Source organism: Podarcis gaigeae, assembly GCF_964106915.1.
Source record: "Podarcis gaigeae genome assembly, chromosome: 8".
Classification (NCBI taxonomy): domain Eukaryota; kingdom Metazoa; phylum Chordata; class Lepidosauria; order Squamata; family Lacertidae; genus Podarcis; species Podarcis gaigeae.
The window spans coordinates 65,213,438-65,225,953 of record NC_139684.1 but is presented as its reverse complement, the minus strand read 5'-3'; the positions used below and the strand labels follow the sequence as shown (position 1 = coordinate 65,225,953).

The window sequence follows — 12,516 nt, the reverse complement described above, 5'->3', positions numbered from 1 at the left end:
TGTGTGTGTGTGTGTTTAAGCAACACACATAAATGTTATGTCACATTTACTTTGGCCCTGAGGTGCAAGATCAAAAAGGCCTATATCTGTACATGCTTTGCATTAGCAGACAGGTGCTCCTTTGCTGCAGTGGCACATTCCTCCCGCTTTGTGACTTATCCATGCTGTGACTGTCAGCAAAATGGTAATGTGATCTGAAAGTGAGGGTACAGCTGGCTGGGGGTCAGCCACTCTGCTTGTTTTGTGACAAGATCTCCTTTTCTTTCTCTCTTTCCAAAGCTGCACTAGCCAACAAAGTCAAGAGGAAAGATACCCTAGCCATGAAACTGGGCAACATGGCTCCCAGGCAGGAGCTACCAGAAGAGAACACCACCTTTCCTCGGAAGAGCAAGGAAGAGTGGCAGGAAATCCGCCAGCAGATTGGGACGACACTGATCAGGTAGGAAGGCAGAAGGAAGTGTACAATAGGGCCCAGTTAGGGATTGTGTGGGAAATGTCCCAGGTAGGTGCCATTTTCCTCTCTGAATTTGTACTAAACACAGCCACCCCTCCAGCTGCGGTCCTAGGCAGATTTTGCACATCTGGCCTGCCAGCACTGGAAGCAGGAGGACACTTTCTGTGCTTCCTGAAATCAAAGCCATTCAGACATTCTGCTGTTTAAGTATGCATTTATTTCTTGCGTTTTATATCCTGTTTTTCCACCGAATGGTACTCAAAAGTCACTAACCACAGTAATGCAAATACAAGGCAATGAAATACAAAATACAGTAAAACAGGAATAAAATATAACCATCTTTGCTGTTCTAGAGCTGTACAGGAAAAGAATAGTGTGTGTGAGCCTGACACTTCAGTCGGGCTCATTGGGGCTCCTCCACATGGTGCTAAACCATGGTTACGTGCAAACTACCTTAGTGCGAAGAAAGATGGGGAAAGCCACAGGTTTTCTTGTAGTCGGTGTCAGAGTCTTCTTTTATGCTTTTGGATGCAATTGTGATTTGCCTTTCTGCCCCTGCTTACTCTTAAATTAGGCGATTAAGTCAGAGACCAACAGCAGAGGAATTGGAGCAAAGGAATATACTTCAACGTAAGTAGAAGCTTCTACATGGGCTTATTTTCTAAGGAGTCTTCAGATCATTTCTATAGCACTCTGGCTCCGAGGCATTGTCCCTTGGCTGCTGTCCCAAACACTGTGCTGCTGCAGCGTTGCTTGCTATTCCTGCCGTGCAGCATTCTTGCTACCGTACCTGTGATTTGCATGGAAAGTTTTATTTGAATTTGCAGCAGACCATATGCTGCAGTAGGTGATCTGGATTGCAATTAATGAATAGCGCACAGGGCAAGCTCTTCCCACTTGGCAACTGCAGGTGGTAGAACTGCTTTTTGTTGTAGGAAGAGGAGGAAGAGTGCTGTTTTAATATGCCATGCTGTTTTAATATGGTGGCCTGCTTTTTTAAAAAATATTTATAACTGGTGGGTGGGTGGTTTTTTTTAGCTGTATCTGTTTTTAAATTCATCTGAGCTGAGAGATCCACAGCCGTGGCTCTAGCCCAATAGAAAAAGCCCTACCTGCTAAGGCCTTCCAACCTGAGCTAAGAGGGATGCCACACACGAGTGAGTCTTCCCCAGATAACCTAAGGAGGAGGACATGTGGAGAAGGCAGAGCCCAAGTCATAGGACTTTAAATGTAAAACAAACTCCAAACTCTCCATAAACTGGACCCAGGAATACATTGGCAGCCAATTTAGATTGTCAGCGATGTGGGAATAACATGATTCCTGGGGGGTGGGGTGGGGCCAAGCAGGAAATCAAACTGCTGTGTTTTGCACCAGTTGACGTTTCTAAACTGTCTTCAGGGACAGGTCCTGTGTAGAAGAAGCATTTCAGTAATGTCATGCTGCTACGTTCTGTGGACTAAGGCAATAAATGCTATTCTTCTTCCACAATTCTAGTGAGGGATTGTCAGGTCATAAATCTAGTTGGTTTCCTCTGCTTGGATTTATCCAGAGTCATTTAATAAACTGTTTCGTGCCGGGAATGAGTGGTCTAAAGTAAAATCAGTGGGTCGAATTGTTTCCAAGGGAACAGATTTTTGCATGGAGGGTCATAAGGAATCTTGCTGGGTGTGAATGGGCACCCATATTACCTTTATATAGTATCAAATGCACACATACACACCAAGTTCCTAATACCTTCCTTCATGCAAGAGACCAAATCTGTAGAAGCACTTGACTGACAGGTGTGTACCATTCATAGATCAATAATTGCAACATTTTATTTGTTAATGCTAAACTATGTTGGAAGGAAAGAGAAGTTTCAGACATCATCAATCATTTTTCTCTTTCACAGAAAAAAATGAGGCTGACCGGCAAGCTGAAAAAAGGGAAATAAAGCGCAGGCTCACCAGAAAGGTATTGGAGCATCATGGGCTGCTGGGAATTCTGTACTGCTTTATTGATATTTTTTTAATTTAAAAAGTTTCATTAAGCATTACAAACAACAAAGAAAACTACACAAAGTTATTTAATCTACAAACATATACAAAGCACAGCGCAGAAGCAGCGGAAAGTATCCACCAATGTAATATTGTAAACACTGCTCTCCTGCATGTGAAGAGTCATCTTGTGGTACGGATCCTGCACCTCATGCATTACCCCACTTTCCACAAACTTCCACGTGGCCTCTGCACAGTGGAGCCTGAGTGTCTACAGAGTAGGCTGCCCCATATTTCTGAAGTAGAAGAGCAGAAAGCAGACCACCTCAAACCTACCCCTTTTTGAGATGCCCCAATAGCTCTCCTTCTCTGCATAAAATGATCGGAGAGAGCCCTGCCCCAGATGTAATTTATCCAGGTCTCTAATTTCTATATAAATAAATAAAAATAGGGAAAACCCCCAACCATACTGAGTTGCCCTAACAAATGACTTTGTTCACATTTCCTTCTGCACCAGCTGCACTAGTGGAAGCCAGTCAGCCCACCAGGATTATGCCTAGGAGGTGACATTTGCTCCTCATGGGTTTTGGGTTAATCCTTATTTTGCAAGGTTGCACCAAGGCAAGAGACATCTTTGGTTTTGTTGACTTAAGTGAGTTTTCTCTTCACAAAACCACTCACCCACCCTGTCCATACACCACACTCCCTCTTTCCATATCTGACTATTGGGAGGCTTTGCACCAGACAGATGCACCAAGGCAACCCACACTGTTCCAAGTCACTGGACTGGAGCAACTACCTGGATATGCAGTGCTGCCATGCTAGGACTTGTGACACTGGATTGGTGCAGCGCTTGTGCCAGGATCTACTTTAGCCTTGTGAAGCAGGCCACCTGATTTCACTTGCAAGTCACAATTTCTCTCTCTCTCTCTCTCTGCCTTTTAGCTTAGTCAAAGGCCTACTGTGGCTGAACTGCAGGCAAGGAAGATCCTGAGGTTTAATGAATATGTGGAGGTAACAGATGCCCAGGACTACGACAGGCGAGCAGACAAGCCATGGACCAAATTAACCCCTGCTGACAAGGTGAGAAAGGCAAATGCTCTCTCTGCCCAGCCTGTCTCTCCACACTCCTGTCCCAGTGCATCTCTGCCACCCTCAGATGTCCAAGGCCTCCTGTCTTCTCAAACAACTTCATCTGCACCTTACGGACTGGGGCTGCCTTTCATAATACTCGTATGACATCACCTGTCATTTCCTTCAAACTCCACCTTTTCTGCAAAGTCTTTTGTCCCTGCAGTAATGAAACCCCTGTTTGTTTTGTGGCTGTGTGCCTTCTGCTCTGCCTTCCTGTTCCGGTGAACCTTTGGACCTCCAGATGTTGTTGCACTCCAGCCCCCATCAGACCAAGACAGTGTGGCTGGTGATCAGGGATGATGGGAATTGTAGTACAAGAACATCTGGAGAGACACAGGTTCCTCATCCCTACTTCCCATCAAAGCTCCACAGTAAGAGGCAGTAGGCTTCTGAATGCCAAATGCTGAAAACCGCAAGAGGGGAGAGTACAGTTGAGTTCAGATGCTCTTTACGGGCTTCCCATAGGCTTCCCATAGGCATTTCAGCCACTATGAAAGCAGGATGTTGAATTAGGTTCAGGTATGTGCATCTGAAGTAAATACACGTTCTACCCCTGCCTGTGTCTGTTTGCAGTTCTCTATTTGCTTGCCTATATAAGATACTAGATTTTAAACTTCTCAAGGAACCTCCTGCTCTCTTGTGCTCTGCAAAAGTGCCATACACATGGGAGAGTGCCATATTTCACCACCATGTTCTTCATCATCTTATAAGTTGAGCCTTGCGTATGTGCAAACTTTCAAGGGGTTTGTTCTGTTCCTCATCCTCTGGGCAGTGAGGAACATCCTCCTTGCTGGCTCCATTTCCGGCTGTGTCTCATGCCTCTTGCAGCACCATCCGTTCACCCGCCCCTGCATAGTGAGGTTTCCTGTGCTTTATTGCAAAGGGAGAACCAAATGCCAGGATGACCACAAAAGCACTGATTATAGTCTGATAGAGCTTGTTATAAATAAGTCTGATACACCTACACAAAGAAGCGCCACCTATTTTATAGGTCCATGTGTTTGCATCTGTTGTAGAGGCTCTTTGATAGGGGGCTTGTTTGCTGGGCAAGAGTGAGTGCCTTCTTGGTGGCTAAATGAAAACTGCAACAATGTTCTGTTGGAAGTGATTATTCTATCTGCACTTCCTTGTCTTTGTTATACACTATATCGCAGGGTGTTTTGTCTTGATACTGGAATGTGATAAGTGATGCTTATGCATTAGAAAAGCAGGGGAAGCATTCTTACATAACCAAAATAATAAGTATGTAAATAAACCATACTGAAACCCCCATAAGTAATGAAGCTGCCAGAAACCCAGTGTTTCCTGCCAGCTGTTTCCCCACCTCCCCACCCAGGGCCCTTCTGGTCTCCTGACAGATTCTTTCCTTTCGTGCTTTGATCCTGGCTACTGGTCAGAACATCCAAAGAGGAAGTGCAGCACAATGGCTAAGCTGGGTTGCTTCTGATAGGATGAAATAGACATAAGGCAGACATACAAAGCTAGGGCACCCTGCTGATTGGATAGCACCTGTCAGGGATGGAAGTGCTCAGATATGAACTGATGGGGCTCCTTCTCCCCACTTCTCCCCATTTAGGCTGCCATCCGGAAGGAGCTGAACGAGTTCAAGAGCTCTGAAATGGAAGTCCACGAAGAGAGCAAGCAGTTCACACGGTGTGTAAGAGGGAGGTGCCCACTTTCCTTCCCATGCTTCTTTCGTAGGACTGTAGTGGCTCCTAGCATTCCCACTAGCCTTCCTTGCCATGGTCAGGTTTGAACCAGCATCTCATCACCTCTCTAGTGTGTGATATCTTGGGGTGGGGAGAGGGCAGAAACTTGCCCCCATGGATTCCCCATCTTTAGTGAGCTTTGGACATGCCCCTGCTAAACCCATGTTTGGTGAACGTTGTGCGGCAGGCTGGAGCCAAGAAGGCAGTGGTTATGCTCTGGGTGAGGGGCAATGGAGACATCAACACAGGCAGACATTTGCTGATAGTATTTGATGGTTGGCCAGCACCATCTAGCAGTGAGAGCTTGACAGTTGTGGTTCTCATGTGCTGAGGGATGTGGCATGCAAGACCCAAAAGGGGGGGGGGAGGCGTCCAAGCCCATTGCCATTCTCACAAGCACAATGTGATTCTCTTACAGGTTTCATCGGCCATGAATCTTTTAGAAAACCCGCTCCCCAACACTGATAGATGTGCCAGAGAAGGTTGCTGATGACTTGAGGCATTTGCTGGTTGCCCTCTCCTGAGCTGAAGAGGAACCTTTGAGGCTTGTCTAAGATTTGCCTTCAGATCGTATCCAGGAAATGACCTTCTTCAGGGAAACAAAAGAGGGGTGGGGAGAGCCTTGTCCAAAAGTTGCATTTCATTGGAAGGAGTTTCTGTCAAGTGCCATCAAATCACAACGGCGGGGGGAGAAACACTATACCTCAGATGAATCAGCAATACCCCCTGCTTGTAGCTGGGTGCCCTGACTCACATCAGATGTGGACAGCTCCAGCGTTTGAATGGATAATGCCTCCCCCACTTCCTGTTCTGCTGTAAATAGTATGTTCTGATCTGTTTCATAGGCTTTTTCAAAGGAAGAGATAATATTGGAGCAGACTTTGTAGGTAGTGAACAGGAAGCAAGAATGTGTGCCTGTGCATGTGGGTGAGAGAGACTGAGAGTGTGTGCGTGCTTGTGCGTGCATTTGTTCTGTACAAAGGAAACTTTAAAATACTGTCCTAGCAGGAAACTGACACATTATGGGAGATTTTGTTTTGTTTTTTTGCTTATGTCTTTTGGATGTACTTAATATGCAGAATCACTACTGACCAATTTTAAATCATCCTGCATTAAAATTGTATAGTTCTTAAATGGCATATGCTGCATTTTGAGAGAGGGGAACTGTTTTTAGACAATTTTTTTAAGATGGACAACAAAAAACTTGTAACGTTGAGACCTCTTTTTTCTGGTGCATATTTAGTCCTATATAACAGGAACTGCAAAGCCTAAATCAAGTTGCCTTCAGGAAGCAGATGGCATGGAATATATTGTATATTTTAAAAAATCATGACTTCTTCCTTTTCTTTTTAAAAACTTTCTGAAATTAGAGTGGAACTTGCCTTTTCTTAGTCAAGTAGCAAAATGTATTGGAAGTTCCAAATGTCACGTGCTTGAGAAGGGCTTGAAATTGACCTTTTCGTATTTATAAACGTTAGCAAATACAGCATCCCTTGATCTCTCGTGGAATGTTTCTGGATGATTTTGCCAGCCACTGCTGGGTTGGCCACCCTTTTGTGTGAGAGGCTGGGAGGGATTTGGATGCCTGTTAACGTAGGTCAGCTTCCCCCAGCTTCAGGCCTTCCAGATGATGTTGGCCCACAACCATTGACCACACCAGCTGAGGCTGCTGGGAGTTGTAGTTCAACATCACTTGGCAAGCCTCTGTTTGGGGAAGACGGATGTAGGTGGCTCCATGTTTGACAACTGATTTGGTTGCACAAGCTACCCTTGCAGAACATGATGCTGTACCAGTGGGTAGGCAGCGCACAGATGGCTAAAGGCTGTGTCCCATGCCATTCTATGTTTCCTCGCCTTGAGAAGAGGCCATTACATACTGCTGAAGCCTACCCAGTTGCCAAACCTTCTGGTGGGTAAGATGCAATAGAAGAAGGGCTGCTATAGCTTGCAACAATCACATATGATAAGGAGTGTCAGGAGACACTGGATCCAGATTAAATGAATTTAGAACCCACTGAAATCCATAGGAATAAGATTGTCAAGACTTAAAAAAACCATTGATTTCAGTGGGGACTGCACCACTCACTTTATCTGAATCCAGCAGAATACATTTTCATGAGCAAAGGACAAAAGCCTGGAACACTCTTTGCTATACAACTGTTAAAGGCAGCAGTAGACAGGTAAGTGGGTGCCTCCAGGTAATCTTGGGCTATAACTTCCATAATCTATGGCCATTGGCCATGCTGGTGGGAGTTCTCCACCCGTGTTGAAGCATCAATAATCCCATTCCAATATGTCCTAGTCACCTTTCGGGGCAGACCAGGGATACAAAGATCTCAAACTCTGCTTTTGTACCTCAAGGGTTTCATTCTATCCCTTTCCCCCTACCCCTCAGCTGACCTTTTTTGTTCTCTCTTTCTCCCCCTCCCCCAAACCACACCCCAAATCCTTTTGTTTTCTTGAGCACTGACTTGGTGAGAATATTTTGCATGGGGTGAGGGGGATGGAGTTTGGCTTTGTTGCCTTTAAGGCAGAGGATGGGCAATCTGTGGTCTTCCAGATGTGTTGGACTCCTAGGGGACCCAGTCAGCATGACCAAACGCTGGAGATTATGGGAGTTGGAGACCAGCATCTGGGAGAGCCCACAGGATTCCTACTGCTACTTGAATAGCGTTTCTTCAGGAAGAGTGCAAGGAGAGAAGCTGTTGTAGACATCAGGGGAGTGCTGAAGCGCTCTATGCCAGAACTGCTTTTTCAAAGTGTGTAAAATATATTTCTGTAGAGCAGATCATTGCATTGTATAGCTGTCTTCCTTTCAATAAGATTTTATGGAATAAATTTTTTTTAGAAAAGAAAAAGCTTGCTCTTCTCTTCTCCCTCTCAGTTGCATCGCCGACCTCTTGTGCAGTCACTTCCCAGATACAGAGAGTGATTTGGGGCGTCATAGTATCATAGAATTGTAGAGTTGGAAGGGACCCTGAGGGTCATCTAGTCCAACCCCCTGCAATGCAGGAATCTCAGCTAAAGCATCCATGACAGACGGCCATCCAACCTCTGCTTAAAAACCTCCAAGGAAGGAGAGGTTTTTAAATTTCCAACGAAGAAGAGGTTTGCTACCTCTGCACTCCCTGTAGAGGTAAAAACTATCTTGTGAAAAGTGCAGCTACATACTACCCCCCCCCCCCCGTGTCTTACAGATGGAAATGTGGAGATTATTATATCAAATCTACTCAGTGCAATGCATTCATTTCCTCTGCAATTGCTTGTCCTGAACGGTCTTAGAATTATTATTTTTTAAAGGGAGATATAGGTGAGTTCAGTCCTTTTTTTCTTAAAAAAATGTTTAGGGGTACTCTCATTTTCCTACTCATATTGAAATACTGCCCATCAATGAGGCCAAATTTAGATTCACAAACGTTTAGGGGTATGCGTACCCCTGCGTCCCCCCCAGAGAAAAAAAGCACTGGGTGAGTTTATATGTGCAGAAACCCCTGGTTTTGTGTTATGAATGTCATGTGCCATACAAAAAAACTGCATCCTGTCCACTCTGCCTGCCGTTGTCCCCTGTCCCCTGGAAGGCTGCCCTCGGGTGGAAAAGGGTTCCCCATCCCCGGTGTGCAGGGTTCTTTCAAAAATCAGGCCAAAACATGTTTCCACTCTAGAAACTTTCTACCCACTAGAGGGCAGCCTTGAACTATTCTGCAAGGACTGTCACTATAAAAAGTTAGATAACTTAGAAAGTTCAAAGGAACAGGAGGTCTGCATCTTCTGAAATTAGATCAATACTAAAGACGGCAGAGTGGCCCCCTCTAGAAGGGCATGCTGGATCCCCTAGAAAGGGCAGCTGAGAGTGCTTGGAGCTTCAAACAAAGTGGAATTGTGCTAAATTTTCAAAGTGTTGAGTTTGGGGAGCTGGGTAGTATGCAAAGGGAAGGCCACAAGCTGCATTTTTAACATTGAATAGCTACTTAACCGTGCAGTATTCTGCATGTCTGCACAGAACTAATTGCACTGAGTTCAATGGAACTTATTCCCTGGTAATTCCATCAAGCTGCCTGAATGGGAGAGATAGGAAGCAGGGCTCATTCCATCAGCTCTGCTCCAGGACCAGCTCCTCCAGACACCTCCTAGCCCTGAACTGTTCCCCTGCCAGCTGGCCGTTCTAAGAAATACTATTTGACCATTTGTTGTCTAGGTTTGCTTTTTCCCATGTGTGCCATTCCTTCTGCAGTGAAACATTGGGTAGGTTTTAATTCAATTCAGTTTTTAAAAGCAAAGAGCATTACATCATAAATAACATTGCAAAACCAAGAAATGGAAATGGATAGGTTCATCCATCGCAAGTGTCCACAAGCAGTGGTTGCTTCCGTTTTGGAGAAGGGACAATTCTTGTCCCTTTTCACTTCAACTGTACAACATTTGGTAATCTACCTCAGCCCACCCCAAACTCATTTCATTCAATAGGGGGATGTTTGAGGGCAGTGAAGTCTTTTTCAGATCATTTCAGATATTAAACTCTCTTCATTTAACACCCTTCTCAGCAGAAGCATTTTCTCCTCACTTACAGGAACAGTAGGAAGACATATCCTCTTCCATAATGAACGTGGCCGTGCTGTGAGCCAGGTGTCCTAGAGGGACAGTGGGGAAAAGCGAGGTCACACTCTGAAAGGCCAATGGAATGGAGGGGAGCAGGTACTCTCAGGAGTGGCTTACAAGGGCCATGATGTGCTGGGGCAGAGCAGGGATGAATGCATAGTGGCCCTGCATACCAATCCAATTTCCTGAAATTCATTACCCATCATGAGACACTCCATGGGGCACTCAGAAAAAGATTCAGGAGGTGCCTGGGCCCCTGCCTAGTCACATGCCTGGGTTGTAATTTCCATCATTCAAGAGCTGAGTCCATCCTTCCCTACCAGGGAGGCATGTTGCTCTACTTACCCCAACAAGCAGCGCTGCCACTCATGACACACACCTGTTTGTTGGCAGCAGGCTGCAATAAGCTCTTGGCAGCACCCCGGACGACGTCCTTGCTGTATGTCTTGATCTATCAGAAAAGAAAATGGAGAAACGGCAGGTTTGTGCACATAGGAGAATATCCTATACCCAACCTAAGTGCCAAAGACATCCCATGTGGTTTAATGCACAGACTAAGAGCACTAGAGCTGGATGAGGGAGACTTGGGCCCAATTCGCCACATGGCTAGGAGCTTCTCTAGAGGATCCTGGCACAGCTGCTCCCATTACCAACCTGACTGGGCAGTTGGAAAGATAAAACGGGACGACCCTGCGCAAAGCTGCCCTGGTCTCCTTAGCCAACTAAGCCAACTAAGCAGCTAGAAGCAGCCCAAGAATGAAGGTGATCTTACCAAATATTTAGCTGCCTTATGCAGCGCATGGTGCATTTGGTTCTGCCCACCAGATGACTTTGGGGACCAGCTGCTTCAGAACAGCCTTTGCTGTCTGCAATGCAGGAAGAGAAGCGGGGTGAGCATCCCAAAAGGAAGAAGCCCCAAGTCATAGATAGGGAGAGGGAGGGAGTCAAGAAGGGGAGGAAGCTGGAGAGGTTAGCGGCCTCAAAAGTGGACATGTCCATGAGGTTCCAGAGAACAATCCATACAGGCCCTCACCTGTGCCACCTCTTCTGTGTCCTCCAGGTGAATGATTGCATTCACCACTTCCGCAATGCCTTCCTCCGGCAAGCAGGGACACCACCGCTGCCCAGCCCTGCCCCGCAGCAGCCCCAGGTGTCTAACTGCCGCTACGTGAACCAGGGCTTCATCCTGAAAGCACGAAACAAGAGGAACCATGACTACAAATTGTCCCTTCTCACTTCCAAAGGTGAAAACGTTAAATCCATGCCCCCTTTCCACTTGTGTCTAGAGGAGCCCTGTGCTGAAGCTAGGATAAAAACCGAAATGAGAAACTTCTACAATAACACAGTCAGATGCTGGCTCAGTCCAGACTATCCACAAAGGGAAACTGAGGCAAGCCTGAGGAGACGAATTGGGGGGTGGGGGACACACCACAGTTCTCTTCTGAGCACAAGGGGGAGGGAATGTGAGCAGGCTGGCAAAGACCAGCATTTCCTGTCTTTGGGCACCAGAGGGAACCAAATCCACATGCTAGCATAGTGAGAATGGCATTATCTTTGGGTATCTCCCACTCGCAGATGAACTGTAGCTGTGGTCCTGTGAACAAGTGAGTGGCATCTGCGGGTGACATCCTCAGGTGCCAACAGTTGCAGCCAGACCACTCCGCATTCTGATCTGGTTGGCAAAGAGGTGGATGGCGTGGCAAACCCCTGCAGAACATCCCATTGTCCACATTATTCTAGGGTGGTGTTTTCTTACTTCAAGAAGCCTTGAGGGCTTCTTAGGAGCCAAATAGTGGGATGAAAAATGTGGAATAAATGGCCTGCATTCAGAACACACACACCTCTATAATGTGCATTGAAAAAGAACAGGAAAAAGTACTCATGTGGCCAGTTAGGCTGCAATCACCTTCTCAATCCGGCCCACAGACAGTCCGGGAATCAGCACGTTTTTACATGAGTAGAGTGTGTCCTTTTATTTAAAATGCATCTCTGGTTTATTTGTGGGGCATAGAAATTCATTCATCCCCCCCCCCTTCAAAATATAGTCTGGCCCACCACATGGTCTGAGGGATTGTGGGCTGGCCCATGGCTGAAAAAGGTTGCTGACCCCTGACTCACAGGGTTGTTGTGAGGGTGAAATGGGGAGGAGCAGAACCTTGAGCTCCTTGGAAGATAAAGGGGGCCTAGAAATGCAGTAAATGTATAAATAATAAAATGTGTGCAACAGAACGACTTTACCATTTACCTCACCTGCTATCTGGGGGTACTTCGTGAGGATGAGGATTTCATAGCGGAGGATGCTGCTGCTGGTATCTGTGCCCGCAAAGAAATTATTATTATTATTAATAATAATTACTATTACTATTATTACTATTAACAATTTATTATTTATACCCGGCCCATCTGGTTGGGTTTCCCCAGCCCCTCTCGGTGGCCCCCACCAGAATATATGAAAAACATGATATAACATCAAACATTAAAAGCTTCCCTAAACAGGGCTACCTTCAGATGTCTTCTAAAAGTCAGGTAGTTGTTTATACACTTGGGAGCACTAGACCTCTACTGCCTCACAGAGCAAGTACCCCTCATTTGATAGCTAAGCGGAGATACTTGTTGGGAACTCTGCCTTTCACAAAACAATATTTT

The 12,516-nt window shown here is 45.9% G+C and overlaps 2 protein-coding genes across 12 annotated transcripts in view; one reads left to right on the top strand and one right to left on the bottom strand.

Annotated features, from left to right (window-relative positions):
- The window catches only part of PHACTR4 (phosphatase and actin regulator 4), an 84,124-nt gene extending 75,992 nt beyond the window's left edge, over positions 1 to 8,132 (top strand). For all 10 annotated transcript variants that reach the window (XM_083750757.1, XM_083750761.1, XM_083750753.1 and 7 more), the window contains 6 exons: positions 280 to 439; positions 1,029 to 1,084; positions 2,347 to 2,408; positions 3,377 to 3,514; positions 5,142 to 5,218; positions 5,693 to 8,132. In XM_083750757.1, the coding sequence (XP_083606883.1) occupies positions 280 to 439; positions 1,029 to 1,084; positions 2,347 to 2,408; positions 3,377 to 3,514; positions 5,142 to 5,218; positions 5,693 to 5,708 (509 nt within the window). In that variant the 3' untranslated portion in view covers positions 5,709 to 8,132. The remainder of the gene's footprint in view (positions 1 to 279; positions 440 to 1,028; positions 1,085 to 2,346; positions 2,409 to 3,376; positions 3,515 to 5,141; positions 5,219 to 5,692) is intronic.
- LOC310849966 (uncharacterized protein) lies at positions 1,093 to 11,174 on the bottom strand. Of its 2 annotated transcripts, XM_083751009.1 has the most exons (4): positions 10,904 to 11,174; positions 10,250 to 10,321; positions 9,840 to 9,902; positions 1,093 to 1,244 (listed from the first exon to the last, which is right to left on the bottom strand). In XM_083751009.1, the coding sequence occupies exons 1-4, from the start codon at positions 11,081 to 11,083 to the stop codon at positions 1,236 to 1,238; spliced, it is 324 nt and encodes a 107-aa protein (XP_083607135.1). In that variant the 5' UTR covers positions 11,084 to 11,174; the 3' UTR covers positions 1,093 to 1,235. The 2 variants fall into 2 exon arrangements, with proteins under 2 accessions (XP_083607135.1, XP_083607134.1); XM_083751008.1 differs by lacking the exon at positions 1,093 to 1,244 and having other exon boundaries at positions 8,725 to 9,902.
- Between the last annotated feature and the right edge of the window lie 1,342 nt (positions 11,175 to 12,516).